Raw genomic sequence first — 24854 nt, 5'->3', positions numbered from 1 at the left:
CTGCAGAATTTAGTTCCTTGCACTTCTTTATTTCTTACCCTCAAAGTCACTGTCTGAATGGGGAGTGAGGAATTGGTTCAGAGTTTATTTTTAAAATAAACATGTAAGGGATTATTCACACCCCCCACTCCCTCCACCCCCATGAAAAGCACAGCACTGAAGTGATCATCCCTCCACTTTCACAGGAGGTACCACAAGTAGCAGGGATGCAGTGAGAACCTCTGACCACTGCATTTTACTCTTGCAGAGAACCTCCTGTTTGGAGGGAGAAGGACAACCGGCAGCTGCCCTGCTCAGTTAATCCCTGGCAAACTGGCAGACATGAGGTATGTGGAAGTCACGAGCTGGGTACCTGAGTGCCATTTTGTCATTGCTGCCAGCACACCAAACAGAGCTGTGGCTTGGTGCCAGCTGTACCTGGTACAGCTTTGTCAGCCCCTGCATCACCCGCCTTGATGCTACACGGTGTGTGTTTTTAGCAGCTGTGAGATAGTGGCAGAGGCTCACACGAAGAACTGAAAGGTTCTACCACTTCCCAGCACATGGATAGACATCTTTTATTACTGAGGAAAGGAAACTGAGTTTACAATTAATTTTTTAATACAATTAAAGGAGGAACCCCAGGGAAAAAAATGTTATATAAAACCCCCATGATAAACAGAGCAGCTCACCTGCTACAATGACCCAGATATTAAGCTGAGAAGGTCTCACAGAAACCATTTGTGTGCAATTCACTGAATACAGCATAAGAAAACATGACTCAGACTATTAGTGCTTAAGGAAAAATAAACCAAAATAAACATCCTGCCCATCAAGACTGTAAAAATAACCTGGTGGTGGACATATTTGTCAGTGAAACTTGGTTTCCTTTAGAAGGAGTTATCAAAAGTGTCACTGGAGCCTGTGGTGATGTAGAAAGGTTTAGCACAGTGCAAAAGACAAGCCTTTCTCCAGGAGGCTGCACAGTCATCAGTCAGGAGCAGAAGTGGAAAAGGGGATAGTCAGGGAAAATGTGCTGGTACAACTGTCAGAGCTGTGGTGTGGCTGGTAAGGTGGAATTGCATGGTGGTTCTAGGGAAGGATGGTGCTGGAAATGCAGAGGTGGAAGTGAATGCCAAAAGAGGTGGTCGGCCTGCAAGAAGTTGGTAGTTTGTGCTGGAAGGAACAAGAACAGGCTGAAAGAAGAGGAAAACTGAAAAGTGTGAGACACCATTGCCCATACACCAAGTCCTGCAGTAGGGTCAGGCTGCCTTTTGGAAACACTGATTTCTGTCACTTATGTTCTGTTTGCAACGAAAACACACAAGAGCAGAGTATTGCTTCCCTATCACCCAGCTTACCTCCTTTTCTCTGTCAGAAACTCCTCTGTAAGAATGTTCTGAAGTTCCCATTTAACTTTGTACAATGAGAAAGTGGTAAAAAAAAAAAAAAGATGGGATAAAACAACTCTGCAGGAGTAGAAGGGGAGCAGTGTCTTATTTTTTACTAATGACTTGATCCCATAGCTCAATACTCCATAAACCACTTTTAATCTTCCTATTTTCTCCAGCAGTTTCTCTCACAATAGGTACCTTCTAGAAAAAAAGTGAAATGGATGGAACATGTCCTTGCTGTGTCCTAGGAAAGTAAACAGCTCAGGCAACAACACATCCCACATGGAGGATGGCATGGTGCTTTCAGACTTTGGTCTGCCCTGATAACATGGTTAGAGCACTAAGGGAATGGGTACAGCTTGCAGAGCAAAAGGGAAAAACATTCCTGTAAAACTCAGGGCAGGGTTGAGTTAGGTTAGTATGCAGAGTTGCTTAGAAAGCTTATTGGGGCTTTTTCCTCCTTTCCCCTCAAAATGAGAAACCACATTTTCCTACACAGTAGGCAAGAATATCACCCAGATCAGATGAGCCCTATCCAGTATTAGCATCCTGTAGGGAAAATCCTTCAAGTCCTGCCTGGGTAGAGAGAACACTTGCAGAAAGCAGCAACATTCAGTGCAAAGTAAGTCCTTAAGGTTGCTGTGAGAGACTCCCAAGAATCTGCAGAGCCTACCCTAACAAGTATCCCTGGGCAGATGTACAAGCACAAGCAGACCTATGTTTATGAAGCAAGGCCCTGAGTTACGTTTCATTACAGTAGATATGGGAGATGATAACCACTGACTTTAACACAAATTTCAGTGGGGCTTTACAGGTTGGGTAGGAAGGAATGCACATAAAAGCTTGTACATTTGTATGCACAAAGGTGGGCCCTCACACAGCAATTTAATGGAGTGGCTGTGTTGGCAAGGTCAGCCTGTCAGGAGAGAAAGGCTATGAGAACTTGTGCCACTGCTGTGGATAAGGAATATTAGTTGGCTGTTAGCTGTGCTGTCAGTGTGTATCGTTCCCTAAAAAGTCTGCAAATAAGCATGAGGCAGATAGACTCACTTCCAAGGTGAATTTTTTTTTTCATGAAAAATGTGCATTATTGCCTCTTTAGGGGGGAGGGGACATACATCTGCCATGGTCAGGTCCAAATCCAAAGTCCTCCAGCATGAAGAACAGACACTCTCGTGAGGCTGAACATAAAAGAAGTTTTAGCTTCTCCCAGTTGCAACGTGGAGGCACAGCCTGACTTGAGCTTGTGTGTCTGGGTCTGGGGGGTTCCAAAGGGCAGCTCTGTGCTGCTAAAGGGGTGAGTGGGCATGGGCTGCCTGCCAGGCCTCTGCAGGCCCCTGGTTCCCACAGAAGCAGTGTCGAAGCCACAGGTTCCCAAAGCCTTGAAGGTGATGACACAGAGGGTCCTCCCAGGCGGGGATTCCAGTGACCCCGTTGTAACGAGACCACCCCACAGCTGCTGTTTGTCTTCATTCCCATGAGATGATGCTGTCAGTCGTCTTGAGCAGAGTTTTCTACTGCTGCCATCCCCTTGCAGAGAGCCAGAGGGTCAACGCCATAAGCATTGCTGTACAACGAACAGGGGAGTCTTGCAGTGCGGAATGCGCAGGATAAGAAACCTGAGGGGGTCAAAGAAAAAATATTTACTGACTTTTTTCCGCCCCTTCTTAATCCCAAATGTCAGCCACACAGTGTCGCAGAGCCGACAAACGGGTATACACCTGCGATGGTCCTCCACAAGAGGGCTCCTGTTCCATAAAATCGGAGCTGCTCCGAGCAGCGGGACTGTGAGCCACAGTCTGGCTCGGTGCTTGCTGCAACACCTTTGGAGTGTACAGGGATGCTATCCCTTTGCGGAGCGAGGATGGCTAGTGAATGCGCTCCCCATTCGAACAGCAGCAGGATGTGGCTCAGTGCACTGTGCAGTTCCGAGATGGCAGTCGGCCACTAAGGAAGCACAGCTTCCATCCCTGTCCACAGACAGCAGCTGTCCCAGGCACTGGAGCTGGGAATCACCACCTACGGGAAACCCTGGCAAACTTTTGTAACAAAAAATAGGAAAGTGGTTTATTCAGTAGGTGAACTCCTGCCACTGCCATCACAAAACTCCCCAAAATTCATGCTAACCAAGGCTCTAGTATCTGTCCCAGACTGGGCCTTCCCCAGAGGAAAACATGAGTGGCTGTTCAGGTTTGGAAATGAGATGAGTGGCCTGAATGAGAGTTTCCCCTCCTTTCCATCTCAAAACTATAGAGCTTTTAGATCACTGCAGCACACAGCGTGACAATTCATGCCTTGTAGGACTCCACAGCTGTTGCTCTGAGGCATTACTGAGGCAATTCCACGTGCTGCTGCGGTGAGAGCAGGACATGCAGTCACCTGGATAATGATGCGAATAAGAACAGTTAACTGCTAATCTCTCCTTCAGTCACTTCACTTAAAAATGTCTTTTTGCAGGATACAGCCCTGAACATAGCTGAGCTTTCAAGCCAAAGCCAATATCATGCTTTGTAATCATAAAATGTTGGCAAGCCAGATTCTTCCCCAGGCCGCCTTTTGCAACACCTCATTATTGAAAGTAACTCCTTTTAATGTATGAGTGTTTCCTAGGCAAGTCTTAGGGAGGAAACTTTTCCATTCCTCCAGCTGCTGAAGGGAATGGAGATATCTCAGAAGTGGACTGGCATATCTGGGAAAGCCACCTTACTGGGAAAGCTGGAGTTGTTCTCTTGTTCACCCCTCCCTCACCACCATTTAGTCAATCCTTATCAGGGATATTGTCGTGTTTATGTATCAGGTCAGGCTCACAGGGAATCAGCCAGAAGTAACTTCCAGGGGGTGAAGCCACATGTGGGACCTGTAGTAGTGATGAGCTACTTACAAATGAGTCCAAAAGGACAAGGACTCAGAGACTGCCCAGTTCTTAGTTGGGAAGTCCACAGAATGAGCAGGACAGTGGCAGAGGATGTCCCTGCAGATCCTGATAGTTGGAGGACTGTGCTGCAAGCCCACTTCTCAGACATTAATCAGCTTCCTTGCACAGGTCCAGAGCAGACACTGACAGTCGAAGCTCTCAAGTGTTCTTTTTCTTTCATCTCTCTATCTCTCTTCACCCCTATTTAGTCCTTGAAATTTTATGTTCATTAATGAAATGAATACCAAAGAAACTTCCACACCATCCACACAGGGCCCATTCTATGGAAAAAGCAGCTTAGCAGCCCAACAAATGCAGTCCTTTAACATTTTTCACTAGATTAAGTTCTAGAAATTTGAAATAATCCGAACAGAGCAATGCCCCACAGGGAATGTGAGCATCATTCCTCTGGTTACCTGATCAGGAAACACAATGAGTCCAGGTTGGGAGTAGGGCCCTATTGCTGTTACTTACCCTAAAGGGCAGCTGACACATATTAAAAGGCACACGTGGTGTTGTGAGCTAACATGGCATGAGAATCTAATGGTATTTGAGAAGCTATTTTGCCAAGGGAAGAGTGGTGAAGAAAAAACTACCTGCAAATGCAATCTGGTCATACAGATGATGTTTCAGATGTCACTTTAGAGCTCACAGGTGGCTTCGTACCTTCCTTCATATCCTCTTCCACCAGATCCTGGGGCTTACAACAGTGAGGACAAACTGAAAAATAAAATCTCTCATTAGTATTTGGAGTCAGAGAAGACATAAAAGTGATGATTCCAAATGTTTTCTTCAACAAAGTGTAACTGAGAGTGGGAAGAAAGGAGAGAAGAAATTTAGGTCTAGTTGCTTCTATTTTAACTTGGCAGGACTCACCCCTGCAGTACATCCTAATATGCTTGGCCCATAGCCAATAGTCTGATTTGATAGAAAGCTCTGTTGTACATAAATATTGTCAATATAGTATCAAATGGATAAAATAGTTCTCATTAGCACGGGTGTAGAACCTCAGCCTCGCACAAAGACAGGTTGCTACATGCTAAGGTAAGGTCAGAAGGGATATAAAGGCAAAAGCGATGCAACACTAAATGCAGTTTTTCTATCAAGTGAAAGAATGCCAGTGTTAAAACCAACAAATTCTTTCAGTGCTTTAAAAGGAGCTCAGAATAAACAAGTCCACTACGTATCTCAGCATCTGTGAATGGCTTTTGTTTTAACTGTTCAGGTTGAATCTCTACTACTACAGCCAATTGTACTTGTACGAATCATGCAACATGAATCACAAACCATTCTTTAAGTGACCTCTAATCTTGGTGCTTTGTGTTTTCATTCCTTAATTACTGTAAAGACAGGCTGTGAAGTCCTCAGAGTGGGTGGTTGTGAACCTCAACAAAGCATCTGCCTGTTTTGGTCACCACAACAATCACGCATCTGAGAACTCTTACTTCCGTTTCGCTCTGTCTTTCTATTCTTCCCTCCCACACTTCAGCTCTTTGAAGTATGGCCTTCTGAGCTCAGAAACCACTCTTAGCATCAAGGCAACTCCTGACTCAGCTTTCCATCGGCCAGAGCAACAGAGGTACTCCCAGATCTACTCTGAGCTCCTGCAAGAGCTCTTGAAAGGTTACCTGCAGCAGCACCAGCAGAAAGCACTCTTAGGACAGGTATTTCCTTTCCCAGACAGGTGGCAATGCCCAGCAGCACTGAAATGGGACAACTATACAAACTGGGAAGTTGGATGGAAACCCTGGCTTCAGTTACTTACACTGTACACTTGGGCTGGAAAGTGGCTGTACCAAATAGCACCACCTGACTTGGCAAATCCACTCCCTGTGCATATTATGAAAATGGGACCGAAAGGGAAATTCCAGTTTGTGCAGCCATGTGCCATGCTGTTGCAGGTGATTGCATTCTACCACAGGGGCATGCTTTTTACATCTGCTTGAAAAGCAATTTGGTTCTTATAGAAAAGACTATCTCAGAATGCTCCGGAATCTTGCTAATTTAATGGTGAGGAACCTTTTAATTTCCAGCCAATATTTGTTTAGAGCCAAATCTTCCAATTCCAGTTCATTTTCTCCTGTAATTAGAAGTGCATTATACATGCAGCTAACAGCACAGGCTGTGATCAAATGTGATTTTCTAGGCTTCAGCCTGCTCGTTGCTTTCCCATTGACACAGCCCCAGGGAACAGCAGGGGACAGCCAGCACTGGTGTCATAGGGACAAAGAAGTGGAAAATGAGGAGGTGCACAGGTGAAGAGTCACTGCCTTCCAGAAGCTTCCTTTCTTTGTGATGAAGCACTAAAAGGAAATCAGCCCAGCCTGACTCAGTGGTCACGCTGGTTTTTGAAGGGATGTTGTCAACAAGGAGGGGAAAAGAAAAATAGTAATGCAACCTCCACACCTCTGACTTGGGAGTGAACTTGTCTGAGCAGGGGTACCAGAAGACACAAGCATGACAAACTTATAAGTGTCTGTAAGCAAAGTGAGTCCTTGCTGTCCAGCAAACAGCCTTTCCCAAAGGGGGATACCGCAGTGACCGTGATGGGCTGAGGTGCTCAGACTGGGGGCTCCTGGTTTAAGTGGCCTGAGCACAGAGCCCTGTCAGAGTGGGATTCTTGTCCCCACACGTGGCTTCCCCAGTGGCCTGACAGAACTTGATTTATAACGTGTTGCAAGGCCTGCTGTCATACTCTGTGACTGCTTTGCAAAGCTGCTAACAGGGTGTGGATAAGACATCTACTGCTGTTGACTTTCAGTCCTAGCAGCCTCTATAAATCCATTAGATGTCTACCCACATCTTCGGGGGTTTTCTGGTGAGGTCAGCTTAGACATGATTAGGAGCAACAGCTAACAGATGAGATTTTTTGAGGGAAAAAAAAAAATCTACTTAACTGTCAGCTAAACGCTGAGATGTTTGAGATCCGCTTTGACATTGGAAAGCTCCTGGAGACATGTCTGGAGTTACTGAAGACTTCATAGGGTGGGACCAGGCACCTCACCTGTGCCATTTTTGGCCATACAAAGAATACAAATCCAACTCTCCTAAAAGTGGGGCACTGCTATGCTTAAGTGTTTTCTGTGGCCCTAACACTATCTATTTTTGTTACTTTGGCTCAGTGACTATCTGAGGGATTGTCTAAGTAGGGTGTGGAGAGAGATCCAATTTTGAAACTCTCAGTGCTCAGCCATATCAATCATGATCACCAAAATTCTTGGCATCTTAAGGCATCTTAGGTCATATCTTAATACACAAAAACGAACCTTTGTGAATGTCTTCATTTTTGTATACCCTTGATTTTGGAAATATTCTGATCTGGTGGCAAAACTCCCCATCACCCTTTCACTCTCAAGCCTGAACCCTAATGATGCCTGCACACAAAATGTAGCAAAGTCAGGAGCTAGACTTAGACTTGTGACAGTGGATGCTGAAAGGAAAAAAGAGGAAATAAGAAGAAGGTACAGAAATACCTAATGGGGCAGTATAGTTTCTATAAATGTGCATTTAATAGAAACATAAGCAGTAAGAGGCAGTTTCTTGAAAAAGGAGCTACGCTTACCACGCCTTGGGAGGTATCTTGTTGCTAGGATGATTGCCAAAATGAAGATGATAAGAACGATACTTGAAGCAGTAATGACATTATAAGATGGAGGCACAGGAGGAACAACACAGTCATTTGTTTTCTCTGAAACAGGAGAAATAAAAAATATAGGACACAACAACTGGTCATTTTCATGTAAGAGCAGCTACGTGAATTTGGGTGGTTCTGGCTAAGTTCTAACTCAGGTATTCAGCCTGAAAATGGACCTATTCAATAAACTATCAAGAGAAGCTGGCACCTTAATTTCTTCCACTTTGCCGCATTTGCTCTGTGCTGAAATTTTTAACATATCCAGAGAGTGTGAAATGCTGGGGTTTTGTCCAGAACAGAACTGAGACAGCCAATATTTAAAACCACATAAGCTGTTTTAAAGAAAGTATTTAGGGCTTGGTGAAAAAGTCAGAATACACAGCTAGAAAATTCCCATTTTCAAAGCTGCCCTGCAGTTTTCCATACTGTTTTCATCAGATTTATGCCTAATTCTTTTCCCTTTGTATTTAGAGGTGAAGAAGAATGATGCATTAAACAGGCTAGAATAGACTTGTTTTTTCTGTGTGGCAGGAAAACAGTGTTGTGGCAGAGTTCAATTTCAGTGGATCCAGAGCCTTTGACTTTTCATCACTGGAGATGACCATTCTACCACTGGGATATAAGAGCAGACACCAGGCCATTCCTGCACACTACAGGACAGCCCTAATTCAACGGGAGGGACAGGTTTCCTGCACGTCTATGGGTCTCCGGAGCTGTGTGCACAGATCTTCAGTTTTTCATCATCTGTATCTGGCAGAGTTGAGCATCATTCCACTTCTAAGACACTGGCCTGATTTGCTGTACAATCTTTACCCCCCACTGTAGAGTTTGCCTCCTGTGTTTACCAGAGGCTGTATTCTGTCTGGAACTCTGTGTTCATGAAAGACTTGTCTAAAGGACCATTTATTTACATCATACCAAAACAGGAGTGGTTCCATATCTTAAAAATCAAAACACGGGGGGTTTGTGACTGCTGTGACTGTGTCACTGTTGATTGCACCCTCCTCTGAGAATCTGTGTGACAACAGTGTATTACTATTATTGCTTTTTTTTCCATTGCTCTCCTTTTCTATGTAGCATGATATTCATAACCTTCTTCCATTAGCATCTCTAGGGACATTGTGCACTACATCCAGCAATAACCAGTATTCATAAAGCACTAGTTTCCTGGCATTCGTTCTGAAGCTGAATGGCACCTTCCCCACAAGCCCCTTTGATTTTAGTAAGGTAGAGGAATAAGCTACCTTGATGAATAAGGTACAATTCCCTAAGAAAAATAGCACTTCTCTATCTTACCTTGAAGGTGCCCTTATCTCTACAGTAAAAACATCAGACCCACAGACATTTCAGAATACTTTTTTCAGTAGCAACATTAAAAAAAAAAAAAAATCCTTTTGGCTTTAAGAACTTTCTGGCAAATCCCCTTCTACTGCAAAACCTCTGGACCGTTGTATGCTGCCTTCCCTCATGCTGTTTCCATTTGTGCCTCAAGCTTTTCAAAGCACAGACTTATCTATTATGCCATCACTTCTAAGCCAGGCTCAGCGATAGAATTCTTTTCGTATGAGTTAACCCTATATGATACATGAAAGCAGAATTTTATCTAGACCCCAGCTGAACAGTTTCTTTCACTGAAGCGGGGACAAACACGTTTGTTAAGTGAGGAAATTCTTTTTAAGCGCAACTTGTGGCTTTTAAAGCACACATACCATTCAAACACCAGGTCTGTGTCATGCAACTGGCAGTAGGACTGTGCTGGTGCAGAGGAGCACTGGATGATGGCAACCCCGACCTGCGGGAGCAACTGAGTCTGGTATGACCAGATTACACCAGGAACCAACTGCCCCCTCAGCCCAGCTGTGACAGCAGAGCAGCAGGAAGACAAAGCCATCACTGCTTGTCAGTCACTGTTGTAACCCTCCCTTCCCACCCCTGCTGTCTTACAACCTTTGACATATTTTGGTGCACAGATCACAGGTGGGATCGTTGTGTCATCCTTGCATGAACGGTTACACAAAATGGTTTTGTAACAAAAACTGTTAATAAGACATACTCAGAAGCAAACTGCTGGACTTGGCCAAGCTGTCGTATTCAACGGAGCAGGTTACGTTGACGTCGCTGGTCATGTTGAGCACCAGCGTGCCAGTGACGTTGTACAGGCTGAACTCGGACACCCAGCTGGCATTCCACTCCACAGGCACATTGTTGAGGGCTCCAGAGATTTTGGGTTTGGGGAAACCTCCGTGAGAAGAGCATACTATCACCATCTCAGTCGATTCGCAAGAACTCGTGGACACCTTTGTTGTTATGTTCGGCTCACTGAAGTCGGCTGAAGCAAAAGAGATTCAGTTACCATTCTGTCAGATCACAGCCAGGGTGATCAGACATCCCAGCCTGCTTCCAGCAGGGATGAGGGAAAGTTTCCCTTTCCTGATCCCCAAAATAACCAATCCCACTTTACCAAAGGGAGCAGAAGTCTACCACAATTATTACAGCTGGTCTGTTAAGACAGCAAGGGGATTTCTGGAAGGAAAGAAACTGGAGTATTTGTGGGCAGGAAAAGAGATCCGTAGTTTCACATTTTTCATGCAGATAAGTCCTCAGCCCTCATGGTTAGAGAAGGTGCTGGCAGTGCACTTCCCTTTTTTCATATCAGTTCCCAGAAAGATCACTAATTTTGTCTCCTTGCACATATGCCCACCATGCTCTCAGACAAGCAGGCAATGGCCAAGCCTCGGGAGCTGGTTTGTTTTTTAATTTTGTTGATGAATCTCCTTCCAGATGGGGAATGCTCCTTCACTGACTTGTCTGGGACATTCCTGCAGTTCTCTGCTGTTAAAGGTATTCAAATGTATGTATATATTTATATATGTCACCAGTATCTCTGTCTCCAGTTGAGACCAACTGCTACAAAAACAGTGGTGGAAATGGAAAATAATGTCAGTGGAAACTTTTTGTGGCCTCTAAGAGAAGATTCAGATTCATTTTGAGCAAAGAAACTTGGTTTCTTTAAGGTAAAAAGCCTCAAATCTCCACCTGAGTTCAACCTTAATCTGCAGTGCAGCCAAGTGAGCTGGTCAGCCCCCAGGGAGTCTGGACTTCCCAGGCTGGAATGCTGCTGTGGCCATCCCCTTCCTCTTTTACCTTGGATGCTTGGCATGCACCAAGGGCTTGGTCTGACTTTGCCCAAAAGACATCAGGGGCTGCCTAGGCGACCCACTAGCAGTGGTACCTGGGGAGGGGTCCTGGAAGGGGTCCTTTCACAACAGGGAGGCATCAAGGGGAGGAGGTTGGGCTGGTGGTGGTAAAGGCAAATTCTCTGTACCTGGGGTACCTCTGGAAAGGTAAATAGGGAGGCTTCTAGAATGGAAATACTTGACACATCTTCCATCACACTTTTAGGCTTCCTGATGGAAGTCTATCTGCTCCACTACGGTAAAGCTTGGAGGAGTGTCCTTTATCCCCAGCAGTTGGCACTGGAGGGCCTCAGGTGTCAGGAGACAATCCACCTACCTGTAACAAGGAGGGTGACACGCTCATCACACGCAACAACTGAGTTGTGCTGAACTACACACTGGTAAGTGCCATTGTCCAGGATCTCCACGGGGGAGATCCACAGGATGAGGTCCCAGGGGTCCATCTCTGTGCGGTTCCTGTACCGCTCGTGAATCCTGATCCTCTCCCCATCGGAATAGGCCAGCACCACGTCCGTCACGTTCTTCTGCCAGTAGGCCCGGTAATTCTGTAGGCTTTCTGAGCGGGGAATTTCACGGCAACAAGGCAGGCTGACCTTTTCCCCCACCTTGCTTTTGACTACTCTTTTCTCCCGCGCTTGGCCTGTAGGTGAGGGCCAAACAAAAATCAGTGAGACAGCGGTATGGCCTTGTGCCAGGACCTCCCACCCAGAGCTCACCTCTTTCGGCTCTGTCTGCACCCACTCTTTACAGCTCCAGCTCTGCACTGAGGGCAGGCCTGCCTTGGCATTGCCTTTTACATCATGCTCCAGTCCTGCTTAGGATCCTGAGCTGGTGGGCACACACGGACTGCTGCATGGACTGCTAAAGGCAAAGGCAGGAGGAGTGTGACCTGCCTGAACGGGAATTTTTCTGTCCCCTTTAAAAAAAACCCACACCTCAGTGTCACGAATTGCCACTATTCATGTAAAGGGATAGAAACATAGATGCACAAACTTCTGTCTCCTCTGCTCTCCCTTCTCAGAGCTCAGTGTCCGAAAAACCTCTGTTCTCTGCATGCCTGACAGGGCCACTATGGACTATTAGCTTTGGGGGATTAGGGTTTTATTGGAAGTTCTTGTTTGGTTTTTGTTTGGGTTTTTTGTTTGTTTGTTCATTTGTGGTTTGTCTTGTTTTTGTTTTGGGTTTTTTTGGTTTTTTTGAAAGAAGAAAACCCCAAATTTTCAAGATCCCAGAAACTAGAAGCAACCCTACAATGACAAACAGAGTTTACAGCCATGCTGTCATCAGACTCCTTGTATTAGCAAATTAACAATTTTGCCCAGTCTAGCTAAACAAGTCTATTTTTTTGAGGGCCCATGGGTCTCCCTTGGGGTAACTTGGAAACCAGCACAGACCTTCCCCAACTCCTGCCCAGCGACCGTGCCACTGCCATACCTGGAGTGCAGGCATGTGCCTACAACAACAAGCTGAGACCCTTGCAAGGGTGGAATAAGGTACAGCTGACCCTGAGATTAGCCCAGTTGGTTAGAGCACGGTGCTAATAACACCAAGGCTGTGGATTTGATCCCTGTATGGGCCATTCGCTTCAGACACTTGTGGGTCCCTTCCAACTCAGAATATTCTGTGAAGTTCTGTGAACTTTGACCACATTAGCAGTAATTCCCCTACTGAGCACTATGACTATTATGCTCTTCACTCCCATGAGCAGCCTTGCTTTCCCATCCCTTCCCCTTTCCAGTGGGTAAATGCTCACAGGGACCAGGACCTGGGAGGGAGCAGCCTACCAAAGACCTCCTGCTGCTGCTGAAAGGTGGCCCAGCATTAATGCACAGTCCTGTGCTGCAACAAGGCAGATGGCTGAGCTTTCACCTGAGTTTGTGCAATCCTGGGGATGATGTGCATCCTCCTGTGTTAGTCCAGAAGGTCAGGTCACTTTACGTTTTCCCTACTTGCCTCAGCCTCGTTACCTTAGCGCTCACGTCCAGTGGTGGAAGTGGGATACTAATCTATTCCACTGCACCAATGAGAGCAGGAAAACAAGCAAATAGCTGTCTTCAGGACAGAAAAGGTTCGGATTCCTTCCTCCTTCCCTGCAGAACACATCTCAGTAAACATGTCGGAGAGAGGAAGCAGGAAGTGTGTCACTGATGGGGACAGTGCAGCATCACCACTGGCGGAGGTGAGAGCCTGCCTGCAAAGCCTCTGCCTGATGCATGAACTGAAAACTTGACAAAGGTGAGCCTAAGAACTGCCACCCCCCTCAGCAAAGTCCAGCTGGTGCTGGCTCACACCTTATAGTCTCTAAGATTCTATGAAAGAAGCCTCCCTCCTGCAGCACATCTACCCCCATCCCACTTTGCACACTTTGCATGAAGTCTGGAGAAAACACACTGAAAAATGCTGGGGAGGTCCTGGCAACACTATAGAATGTTTTAATATTAATTAATATCTAATTGAATAAAATAGAATACAATTAAATTAGCAACTTCTTATTTAACTGGTTTCCCTCCACTCAGCTGCTTCATTGATCTTCCAATGGGAAAGATTCAAATTCCCCACACACACACACTACCTGTACTTCCCCTTATAATGCGTTGCAGATTCTGAGCAACCAAGCCCACTCTGACCTCTGTCAGCCAGGAATTGGCAGCAAAAAGGTAGAAAAACTAGTTCTTCCACACCACATGGGATAAGAACTGCCATGCCTTGCCAACCCCTGGCAGCCTGAAATTTAGGGATTTCTTGACATCCGCAGTTCAACTGCTACTCCTTCAGGAAAAGTTCTTGCCTCTTCAAGAATGCATATATATATTCTTGGCTTTCACAATGTCGTGTGGTAAAGACTTAAGTTTTATTACACGGTGTGTGAAAAAGCATTTCCTTCTGTTCACCTTAAAAGCAACCTACTTCAGGCTGTGATTCTTAAAGTCCCTTCTCCTGCATGTCTGTGTGCATTTGTGTGAATGTGTGTTTTTTCCCCTCGACCACATCAGCTCAGCTCGTACTATTGTTGGAGAGCAGCCAACAAAAGAGCAGCCAGTCAAACAGACAGTCAAACTTTGGGATTGTGGAGCCTGAAAAAGACCATTTTCCATTTTCTTTTGCAGCTATAGGGGAAGAGTAGGCGTACAGTAAATGTCAGGGTGACATCGCATCATGAGTTGCATGAGGTTCTTCATACCTTGCCCCTAAGAGTCTCCTTTGCAACCAAAAGGAGAACAAAAACCTTCTCGGTAGTACATGTGCAGGGGCTGGAAACTCCTGCTGATGTCATGTCTACCCTTAAAAGGCTCTACAACCCTTGAAACTGCAACCTGAATGCTGTAAGCCTGAAGGAACCAAAGTCCATGGAGAGTCATTCAGCCTCACAAAAGTCCCCTTTCATTTTAAAGGTGAACTGCAAAGCAAAAATGAAAATTGAGTTCTGTCCCGTTTCTGTGCTGAAGGCTCTCTGTAACCAGCCTATGGGGAAGGTATTCACCGTGGAAATAATTTTTAACAAATTTTCTAGAAAAAAAAAAAATCCCTCCTCTTCTCACCCCTCCAAAGGCCACCCACTCCCTTGCTGTGCAGACACATCTATCTCTCTGTCACTGCAAACCCATGGCATGTGCCAACACTGAACCGATGAAAGGGATGATTTTCTGTTCCCTGTGCAGAAAAACATTTCATCCAAACTGTGCCTGTGCTGCAGATGCCCCACACAGCAGGGCTCATTAGAACAGAGAGGTGAGTGTAGAGGAAAATAATGGTTTCTTGTTTGCTCTGAGAGTCAGCAAGCAGGAGAGTTCTACAATCTCCCGTGTCCCTGTTTCCTTCACTCTTTGCCCAAGCCTTGGCTCAGAATTTCCCCAGCCACAGAGAGCTTGGTGTGTTTGTGGCACACACAGCCACACAGTACGGGAGAGAAGGTTGCCTCTGGGACAGAAAACATTTGACATCCTGCAGAGACATTTGACAGTAAAAGGCAGTCAGAGACCTAGCAAAGCTCTAGAGAAGCAGCACCAAACTGTTGGAAACCTTCAGATACATCCTGGTGAACAGAAACTCCAATGCCATTCTCTTTCCCCTGCGTTCCCCATTTCTCTGCCCTTCTCAGCCACTTCACCTTTATTTGCTCTCACCTTGTGTTGCCTTGCTTTGCACACAATGCACAAAGCAGCACACATGAAGGGAAAGGTGGGCCTGAAGTCACTCATCAGCAGGTAAGACAGCGGATCTGCACATTTTCTTAACAGACAGCCCTGCAAAAAGTTCTAAGGCAAATTGTCAGTGGAGCTCCAAAACCAAGAGGGTCAAAGCAGCCTTGCCTTTTTTTTTTTTTTTTTTTTTCCCCCTTTAAGTTCCCTATTTATCTTTGCAACAGCAGCTGCTATCTCTACTCATAAATTAATGGCATCACTGACTTTGCCTAGGACCACGCACTCCCACTCTGCCTGGGCACTGACACCTTCCTCCCACTCCACCTGGGTGTGGGCTGAAACAGGGACTTGGGGAAGCTCTGGGAGGAGGTGCACAGCATGTGGTGCTGAGGTAAGGGCACTCCTGGTAACTGGGGCTGAGCTGGCTGAGCAAAACACAACGTGTGGAGCTTCACTTTTCTCCTGGTGGCCATCCCCTGGGGCCAGGCAAGAATCATACTTAGCAGTCCTCAGGTAATTCTGCAGATCAGGTACCTCATTTTCTGTGAATTGCACATTCACTCAAACTTGCATGATTTATCCCTTGAGGGCAATGCAGTATTTTACAGAGGTTTCCAAGCAAGACAGATAATCTGTTGAAAAATTAAGACATTTTTAAAAGCTGAGCCTTTAAAAGACTAGACAATCCCTCTTGTCCCTCTTGGTCGTTTTTTTTTTTTAATCCCAGGTAATTGCATCAATGAGGAATGAGATTCTCTCAAAGCTTTTCCATGGAGTCCTGTGCTACACTGGAATATGTGAAGAAATGCTTTGTACTTAAGTCAGTGACAGACTCCTGTGAATACCTCTGTGCCCTTCTATACAGACTCCGCTCCAGCAAGTTCAGGCATGCAAAGGGAGGTCTTGGTAGGCAGAGAAGGGAGGAGTGGCCCCTTCCTCTTGCACAGCCCAACCTCTGGTCACAAACCACAGGCCTGCTGCTGCTCTGGGCTGCTCCAGCAAAGCAGCTGCAAACTCAGATCCCTTCACTCAGTCAAGTTCCCTCGTTCATCTCAGTTGTGGGGAGAGAGAGAGAAGAGCAGAAAAGAAGGTATCCTGAAGAAAAACAGCAATGCTCTTCATTGGGCAGCAATTCCAGTCAGTTTTCCTCCTTTACCCGCTCACAGTAGTCAAGTGTGCCTTCAGCAGGCAAGTGACAGGATTAATCTAAGTGTACAGTGATGTCATGGCAGGAGTGAGGTAGGGAAACGGTCTGAGGAGGTTTTTCTGAAAGCCCATCCCTGCTTGCTCTTGGGCTGTAACCTCAGGGCACCCTGCTTGGAGCAGTGTAGCAAGGGCACAGCATCCCTTACACAGTTTTATGCACTTCCCATCTTCACCTTGCCACATTCCTCTTAAACAAAACAGCAACCTTGCCTACAAAGCCCAGCTCTGTACTGTTGATTTGGTAATTATTATAATATCTCCCTGGTGTTTTGGTGTCTGACTGCCTCAGCAGCCTTCACTCTGTTTCAATGCTATTTGCACATGTTTACCTTTAGTGAAGAAATCCTTAAAGCCATGAAGTTGCTGTGAAAACCAGAGGACATCTTCCCGTGCCTATAGACAGAAGGTCAGCCCATCTTTTGGGGTGCACATCGATCACACTTTCTTCCAGCAGCGTGCTAAGTCAAATGAAACTATCAGCATTACTTGTCTCCCTGAGCATACTTGATAGGCAGTGATGTACTGTAGGTAACACTCATTTTAGAGTGGTTCACAGGGTGCTCTCAACGCATGCTGGTGTCCATTGTGGGCCCACTGAAGCCCTCTATTTGACTGCAGTTGCCTTTGCAGGTTGCAGACCAATGCTCTCCTTTCTCCAGTCTTAATCCCTGGCTCACCAGAAGGCTGATTTCACTCCACCCTGACTGCCTTTTTGCCATGAAAGCCAGCAAGGCAACCCAGCCAGGTGGGAAACGAAAGGAAGTGCTGTCACTAAGTCACGACTTGGTCAAAAACCTGACTTGGAAAGGGAAGGAAACTCCATCAATCATCAAGAAAAGAAAAAATGTTTCACAATCTGCAATTCACATCTGAGAAAACCGAAGGGAATCTGAAATACTTTGGTAAAGAGGCTCGCTGCAGCTCGCTGGGGCAGCTCCAGCCAGCCGGCACCCCTCCCTCTTGCTTCGGCTCAAGTTTCGGTACTTGGTTGAGATAAAGATCTACTGCTTTCTGAGTCACCGCTGGGACAAGCCCGCTGCCCGGGTATGTCCAGTCTGCTTTGTTTATAACATGAGTAAGATCTCAACTTTGTGTCAGTCACTCCGCAATTTTCTGATTCTGGCACTAGCCGGGAGGTCAGATACAAGCAAGGAGCTGGATACGAGACACAGAAGTACTTGGGGACGGGATGGGGACTGTATCACGTCTTAAGATCTCCCCCTTCGCTGCAGAGCACTCCACATTGGTGCTGCTCAGAGAGGAGAGGACGGAGGGCTTGCTTATCTCCTGTGCTGCGTATCAGAAGGACCTCTTTGACTTTTAACCTTCCCCCTTTCTCCATTCTCATCACATGGAATGTAACACTGCTAGAATTAAAAAGGACAGGAAGGGACACTAAATCTGAATGTCCTCAGAAGATCTGCATATTTTAGTTCCTTTAGAGATCAAATTCCTGCAACTGGCTCAGCACTCTTACATTATGATTTCCCAGTTTGGGGGCAGAAACTAGATGAGGCAGTTGTGTAAGACGGGCCTTTGGGGGAGGTTTGTCACACTCAGAGACAAAAATAAATTTGTTAATTTTTTCCTCTGCAGACTCTGTCTCTTGCTGACTGGATCACTTTGTACTTCCTCTATATTTATCTCCCAGCTGAAGATGTTCTCAAATAATTTTCCTAATTCCTCCAGTACCACTGCCATGCATACTGCTGTCCTCACAGCAGTTTCTGAAGCTGAGGTCCTCCCCACTGCTTAAGGCTGTAGTTTTTTTCAGTGCTTGTTAAATCTCACTGTTGTGCATGCTCCCCAAGTAGCCAGCCCCTCTTGAAACTAATAGAAGATGAAATTGCCCAGAAACCAAGAAAATCAAGTATGATACCTTCTCACATAAGCCCACTCTGAATTAGAAAATATATATATATATTTTTTTTTTGTTACTGAGTATTTGCCCACAGCCATAGTGACATTCATCAGGGCAGCTGATGATGCTGCAGGCCTGCTAGCCATTATCTTGTTAGAAAAACCAGTCCCTGCTCAGGCACTGACTCCCAGGATGCTCCGCAGATGACAGCCTTGACAGTAACCCCGCAGCTGGAGGACTGCCTGGAGGAGAGATTACACAGCTCTAGATAAGAGCACAGCACCAGCACTGGGAATGGGAATTAACTGGAGGACAGGGAATGGGAATTAACTAGAGAATGACCAGGAGCAGTCCAGAGGTGTCCATAAGAGCGAAATGAGAGACCTGGGCACGTGCTGCTGGAGGCACCTCCCAGGAGCATCGCGGTGCATGGAAGAGGTTCCCTTGGCTGGTCGGAACCAGTGTCTGGCAGGTCTATTCTGGCTGAGCACTTCCCCAGCACAGGGATGAAATCCTTGTCTGCTGGGCATTTACAACTACTCAAGGGTGCCTACTACGACAACAGCAGCATTGTGCAGAGAGACTTGCTACAATGCTTTTTTCTATTAACTTTTTATATGAGATGGTAGCAATCTGGGCTCACCAAAAGGTGAACAGCCTTTGAGCTCAGGATAGGTAGAGGTGCCACCATTAGCTATCAGTCAGCACTTTCTTTTCAGTCAGGGAGTCCCCTGGGACCAGTGATATTTTAAAAGCGTAACAGTGAAAAAGCAGAAGCAAAGCCCGTGGCATTTCCGCGTTGGGAGAGATTTACATATTCTCAAATGAACTCCTGAGACTTCCAATGGTGATGTCCCTCCAAGGAGACAGAACAGCTACAATTAAACATAAAGTCAATCTATTTAACAACAAAACTGACCTTCTTTTGCCAAGTGAACAGACTTTGCTGAATCCAGCACAACTGCTTTGCCATCTTATAAAACATACCACATCTACATGCGTGTGGTATTTATACAAGGAAGCACATGTTTAAAAGGAAGGAGAAGCCCTCAGCCTGGAGGAGAGAAGGCTCTGGGAAGACCTTAGAGCAGCCCTCCAGTACATAAAGGGGGCCTGCAAGAAGGCTGGAGAGGGGCATGTAGTGATAGGACAAGCTGGAGGGAAGGTAAGAACAGATATTAGGATGAAATTCTTTACTGTAAGAGTGGTGAGGCACTGGCACAGGTTGCCCAGAGAAGCTGTGGATGCCCCTTCCCTGGAAGTATTCAAGGCCTGGCTGGATAGGGCTCTGAGCAACCTGGTCCAGCAGAAGATGTCCATGTCCATGACAGGGGCTTGGAACAAGATGAGCTTTCAGGTCTCTTCCAACCCAAACCACACTATGATTCTATGAGCGGGAAGTGGGAAGAAAGTCTATGAGAATTTCCCTGAATGTGGAAATTCTCCCCCAGCCTGGAACAACCTCAGGATGCAGCCAGATGACAAACTGGCACAGATCTCATGCCTTCCCCACAGAAGTATAGGAGATATGTCTCCCCTTCCAATCCCACATCCTCCCTCTTGCAGGGCTCTCCATAGTCTGGTTCAATACACTGCATTGGTCTAAAAAAAGTGGGGAAAAGAGACTTTCTGCTGAGCTGGAAGGTGAAGTAGATCATCCAAGGATCAGACACGTGTTAGAACTAGTGCAAAGGAGAGGAGGATCACGTGGCCAGAGACGAGCAGGATTGCACCTTTTGGTGGCAATGACCTGCTTTGTCTCCTCAGCTGTGCATCCTCTCTGTATCCACTCCCAGTTACACAGCATCAGTGTAAAACCAAACTGGAACCAAAGGCAGCAGGCTGGCCCCAGCAGAAAACTAAGCCATCACAAGCAAGGCAGGGGGATAATTCCATCAGCAACATCCTTCATTTATGTCAGATTAATTACACTCATTAAACCACATTTGAAACTCAGAATGGAGGCAGCGATGAGCAGGAGAGATGTGAGGGCATACAAGGTGGCAACTCCTGCTGGTAACCTACCACGGTTAGTAAAAACTTCCACTCCAAACTTTGCATGTTTAAATGCAGGAATGTGCAACATTCACATTGCAAAAAGGATACAAATGTCTCAGTAATCCAAGAAATGCAGAAAAGTGGTTGCCCTCAGTGCAACATGAAGTCACTGGAACTATCTGGGTTTGTTCCATCTAACAGGAAAAGGGAAACTATGTGGGAGAAAGGAACGTTTTGCCTGTAGCTTTACAAGCTTGGTATTTAGGCATATAACTGCATTTTGACTATATAAGAATGTAGCTTGTCTAAGTTTAATTTTCTGGTGTTTTTTTTTTTCCCTTTTTTTTCCCCAGAGAATCCTTTCATTTTAAAAACACACAACAGAAGTAGTAAAACAGAGTCTATAAGCAAAAGCAGGAGCCTTTAGCTGAGTTTCTGTTTCTCCAGACAAGCTCTTACAGCAGGTTTCACTCTGGATAGACTGACAGACAGGAAGAGGAGCTCCTTAGTTCCACTGCCCTTGTTTTTGAAGTAAAGACATTTTTTTTCTGCATGTCTGGAACAAGGCGAGACAGAAACTCATCCCAAAAAAGAAATTTAAAAAGCAGCTGTAGGCACTAAGAGGAATAAGGCAGACACTCAGTTTGCATCATGTGATCAAGAGGGCAAACCTGGTATGTAAAGAAAAATTTCTGCCACCTCCACCATGAAATCTGCCCCCAGCACAACCGCTACTGGAGCTGGAATGGAAATTAGACACCAAGCACCTAAAGCTCACTGCTAGACACTTCAATATTTGGGAGTGGCCACGAAACAGGGAATCTTTCCTATTTGTCCCTTTTTGGGAATCTTCCCTATTTGTCCCTTTCTGAAACCCAGCTCCACTCCAAGCTCTTCATTGGCAAGTAACATGTGGGAGGGGATTCCCAGAGTGCGTTACTTGTGAACCAGAGCTCGCTCGCAATGCAGAGGGAAGTGGATATTCCCCCCCACTTCCCAACTCTCCAAAAACTTTGAAAAGCTGCAGGGAATTTTCCTCAAAACTTCTCAAAAATTTTACCACTGGAAAGAAACCAAGAGCTAAGTGGTCCCCAGCTGGAGGAAAAAACTCCAGGGAAGCTTAAAAATACTCCATGGACACAAAGCCAGGCTCGCTGGGTCCCTGCAATCAGTGCCTACACTATGTTTGCACACAGGGCAGGGAAAGGTCATACTGAGTGACTTCCAGCTACATTTTCCTAGTCTAACAACTGTGACTGAGAACATCCTACAATTTGTAGGTAGGTGTGAAGGTGCAGTGGCAGGAGAAAAACAAGCCCATGGGGATACCAGCAGTTCATTCAGATCATAAATCAAAAAGTCTGTGCTGCAATCAAGGCTGTTCTGCCACTTTTCCACTGTGCTGAGACAGCAGGGTGTTCATGGACATCTGTGTCTCCAGCAGCAGATGGCATCTCAGAAGCAGCTTTAAATTACACTGGCATTTCAGTGGGGCACCTCAGGTGAATGCCAGAGTAGCAAAATTCAAGGAGAAAAACCAGCTTAGACACACATGAAATTCCTATGAAATACAAACTTCAACTCCTCCTTTTTAATTAAGCCCACCATTAATGCCTTCTACTCCTATGGTGAGAAAATTCAGCCTGGCATTCCTTATATTACTATTTCGCTCACACAGGGTTTACAGAGAGCAGTTGTTTTCATCCTAGTGTGCTCCCTGACCTTTTGGAGTGTTACATCATGGAGCTGTGCCAGCACCAGGGCAGCTGGGCTAAACCGAGGACACAGGCTTTGGGAATCAGCCCCGCCTGTGCCTTGATGTCGTCACGAGCAGTCCCACATGGTGTCAGTTCTGTCAATGCTGGCCTTGCCGACTCGCTTAACGTTTTGTGGGAAGTCACCGGCAGGGCAATGGCAGGTGCCCAGGGCTTCACTATTTTGCCACAACCAAGTCAGAACTCAGTCCCTGTGGGTGACCTAGAGAAGGCATCATCTGCAAGCACCAGTAAAACTTTTAAAACCCATTCATTTGTGGGTATCACACCAAGTATTTTCAAGTGTCTCTAATGTAGGAATACTGATTTTCAGAGAGAAAAGTTTCAGGGTGTGTATGTGTGCATACAGAGAGAGAAAGGAGGTGTATCAGCTGTCCTGTTCTTATCAGTCTGCCAAGCACCTGCTCCTGAGGCACCAGGACGTCCACAACCTCCTTACATGAGACACATGTAATGATTATGCTCCAAAAACCAAGATAATGTTTTTAGAATAGCTTGGTTTCCCTCTCCACCTCCTGCAGAACTTAATCCCAGAATTTTGTAATCAATCAGATTTGGAGAAGTCAGTTTTCTCATCAACAGGATGACCGAATCCTGCTGGCCTATGGGTTTGTGCCTTGTGTTTCCCAGCCCCAGCCCATCTCCCCATGCCTCCCAGCCCATTCCCAAGCTCTTTGTGCCATGATGCTCCTTACAGCTCCCTTGCAGCTGCCTCCTGCACTTTCCGTCATCTGGGCATGGGGAGCATTAGTCCAGGCTTTGGTTATTTGGGTGCTGCTCATGGCTGCTGGGAAACCAGTGGCTTCCAAGTAGCAAAGACCTCTGCATTTGTACCAGCTCTGCCTTCCTGTCAAATTCGGATGAAATTGGTCAGGGGATTTGAAAGTTACAAGCAGAGGATGAAGACAAACAGGGAGAGATGGAAAGCAGGATAAAATATCATTCACTTAGTAAACCATATTAAAAAAAAACACTTAGTAACCACAATAAAAAAAAAAAGTACAACTTGAGAAATATCTATTATCTATTATTCTATTATCAAACTCCTGTTTTCTAGTAGTGGATATCTGCAGGCATCAGACTGTATATTCAAGCATTGCCCATCTTCGGCCAAGGAACAAGCATCCTTTTTAGAGAAGATACATGACTGGTGAATTACCACATGCTCATAATTACATTAATAACTTACTACAAACTTGTAAAATACAGGGAGAGAAGCAGTTCTGCTCATGATAGATTGCCCATTGCAACATGGGCAGAATAATCTGTGCTTGACACATGCGTTGCAAGAACAGAGGTAGGGAATGAGTGAGGGGAAGACAGGAGAGCAGAGATCTTAGAGTGGCATTTGAGGTAGTTGCTTTCTTTTCAAGTGAACTCTGAGATTCATTCCCTGTTAAATTCTCTGAGTTTTGTTTTAAGAGAGACTGAAACTCAAAATGAAACTGGGCATCAAGTATCTCCCCGTTACACAATATCAGCATGAAAAACTCCTAATTTTGCATCACTTGATTTTTAATCAAAGCCTCAGTTCTGCCCAGGTTTGTTCTAGAGTATCGTTAGCTGCAGTGAAACACTAAAATTGCCAATAAGCACAATCTATTTTGCATCCACAATGAAGCCCAGCTCAGAACTGAGTTTTTGTGTGGTTTCAAGGTTAACATTTCACACAGCTGAGAAGACTCATCCCAAGCCTCTTGAGGTCAGGAGGGATCTGTGGGCTGCAGTGAGCTTTGCGGCAGGTCCTCGAGAAAGGACAGGGGACAGCCCAGGCAGGACTTCTACGGGAATTTGTGTTGTTGGAGAAAGAACTCGCTCTGCACTGTGCTGAGCTGCCTGGTAGGTGCAGAGAGCTCTGACCTGCTGCTTTTCCTTATCTTTCCCACCACACACCCAACTGTTAACCATCCAAAAAACTGCAGAAACCACCCCACCACTGAAACCAAAGCCCAAGGGGCCACGCCGTGTGCGCCCCGCAAACATCAGCTGCCCCAAAAATACCTTTGTTTCTCTCACGCTGGCTGGGATTGCAGACCAACTTGCTCCTCTGGGAGCTGTCAGGCTGGTGCAGTTGGCCTGGAGAGCTGAGAGCTCAGGGATACTCAGCACTCACTGCCATGGTGAGTAGTGTCAGTCACCCAAACCCTGGCCCAGGCTCAGCCTGGCAGAAGACACCAGATGTCCTGGGGGCTGCCGTGCCCTGCTGACTGGCAAGCAGGTGCTGCTGCCTGCTGGGACCCAGTCCCCTCCCGTGCTCCCGCACCGGCCGCTCATGCTTACCCAAACCAAGGCAGAGCAGCGCGAAGAGCCCGAGCCCCAGCCACGTCCTGAGCGGGGCAGCGGGCAGGCACCCCATCTTCCCGGAGCTCCTGGGATGGGAGGAGAGGGGGACACGGTTAGCGGAACGGCGCCTGAGGAACCACAGCACCCACCACTGCATCCCTCTCCTTTCCTGCCTGCTGCCACCCCGAAAAACCACGAGGGCAAGCCCAGCCTGCCCCGCTTCCCTCCCCGGTGCCCCAGGGTACCTGTGAGTTCCTTGGGTGAGCGGCCACCGCCTGGGGCAGCGAGGGGGATCAGTGCCGGGCCATGGGTGCCTGGCCGCTGCCACGGGATGCCGAAAGGCTGGCTCCCAGCCGGGGCGCAGGGGGAAGTCTGGGCGACAGGCGGGGTGCTCATCCTCCTAAGTCACCTCGTCCGCCCACGGCTTCCTCGCAGGGCATGCGTAAGGCTGCAGTGCCTGCCGCCCCCGCT

General features: G+C 46.5%; 1 protein-coding gene across 1 annotated transcript; it reads right to left on the bottom strand.

Annotated features, from left to right (window-relative positions):
* Positions 1-540: 540 nt before the first annotated feature.
* On the bottom strand, positions 541-24734 carry CD80 (CD80 molecule). The gene is made up of 7 exons (XM_050332666.1): positions 24629-24734; positions 24381-24469; positions 11435-11758; positions 9975-10250; positions 7850-7975; positions 4884-5007; positions 541-2992 (listed from the first exon to the last, which is right to left on the bottom strand). Exons 2-6 carry the CDS (start codon positions 24454-24456, stop codon positions 4901-4903), a joined length of 909 nt encoding a protein of 302 aa, XP_050188623.1. The 5' UTR covers positions 24457-24469; positions 24629-24734; the 3' UTR covers positions 541-2992; positions 4884-4900.
* Between the last annotated feature and the right edge of the window lie 120 nt (positions 24735-24854).

Source organism: Myiozetetes cayanensis, unplaced genomic scaffold, assembly GCF_022539395.1.
Source record: "Myiozetetes cayanensis isolate MyiCay16 unplaced genomic scaffold, myiCay2020 scf5-8, whole genome shotgun sequence".
Classification (NCBI taxonomy): domain Eukaryota; kingdom Metazoa; phylum Chordata; class Aves; order Passeriformes; family Tyrannidae; genus Myiozetetes; species Myiozetetes cayanensis.
This window is presented reverse-complemented; position numbering and strand designations above follow the sequence as displayed.

Excerpts from the sequence above, each read along its gene's own strand:
- CD80 (XM_050332666.1), bottom strand. The coding sequence starts at position 24,456 with ATGGGGTGCCTGCCCGCTGCCCCGCTCAGGACGTGGCTGGGGCTCGGG. Across the intron at positions 11,759-24,380 it reads GCTGCTCTGCCTTGGTTTGG|GCCAAGCGCGGGAGAAAAGA; the intron begins GTAAGCATGAGC and ends CCTCACCTACAG. Across the intron at positions 10,251-11,434 it reads TGTCACCCTCCTTGTTACAG|CCGACTTCAGTGAGCCGAAC; the intron begins GTAGGTGGATTG and ends CTTTTGCTTCAG.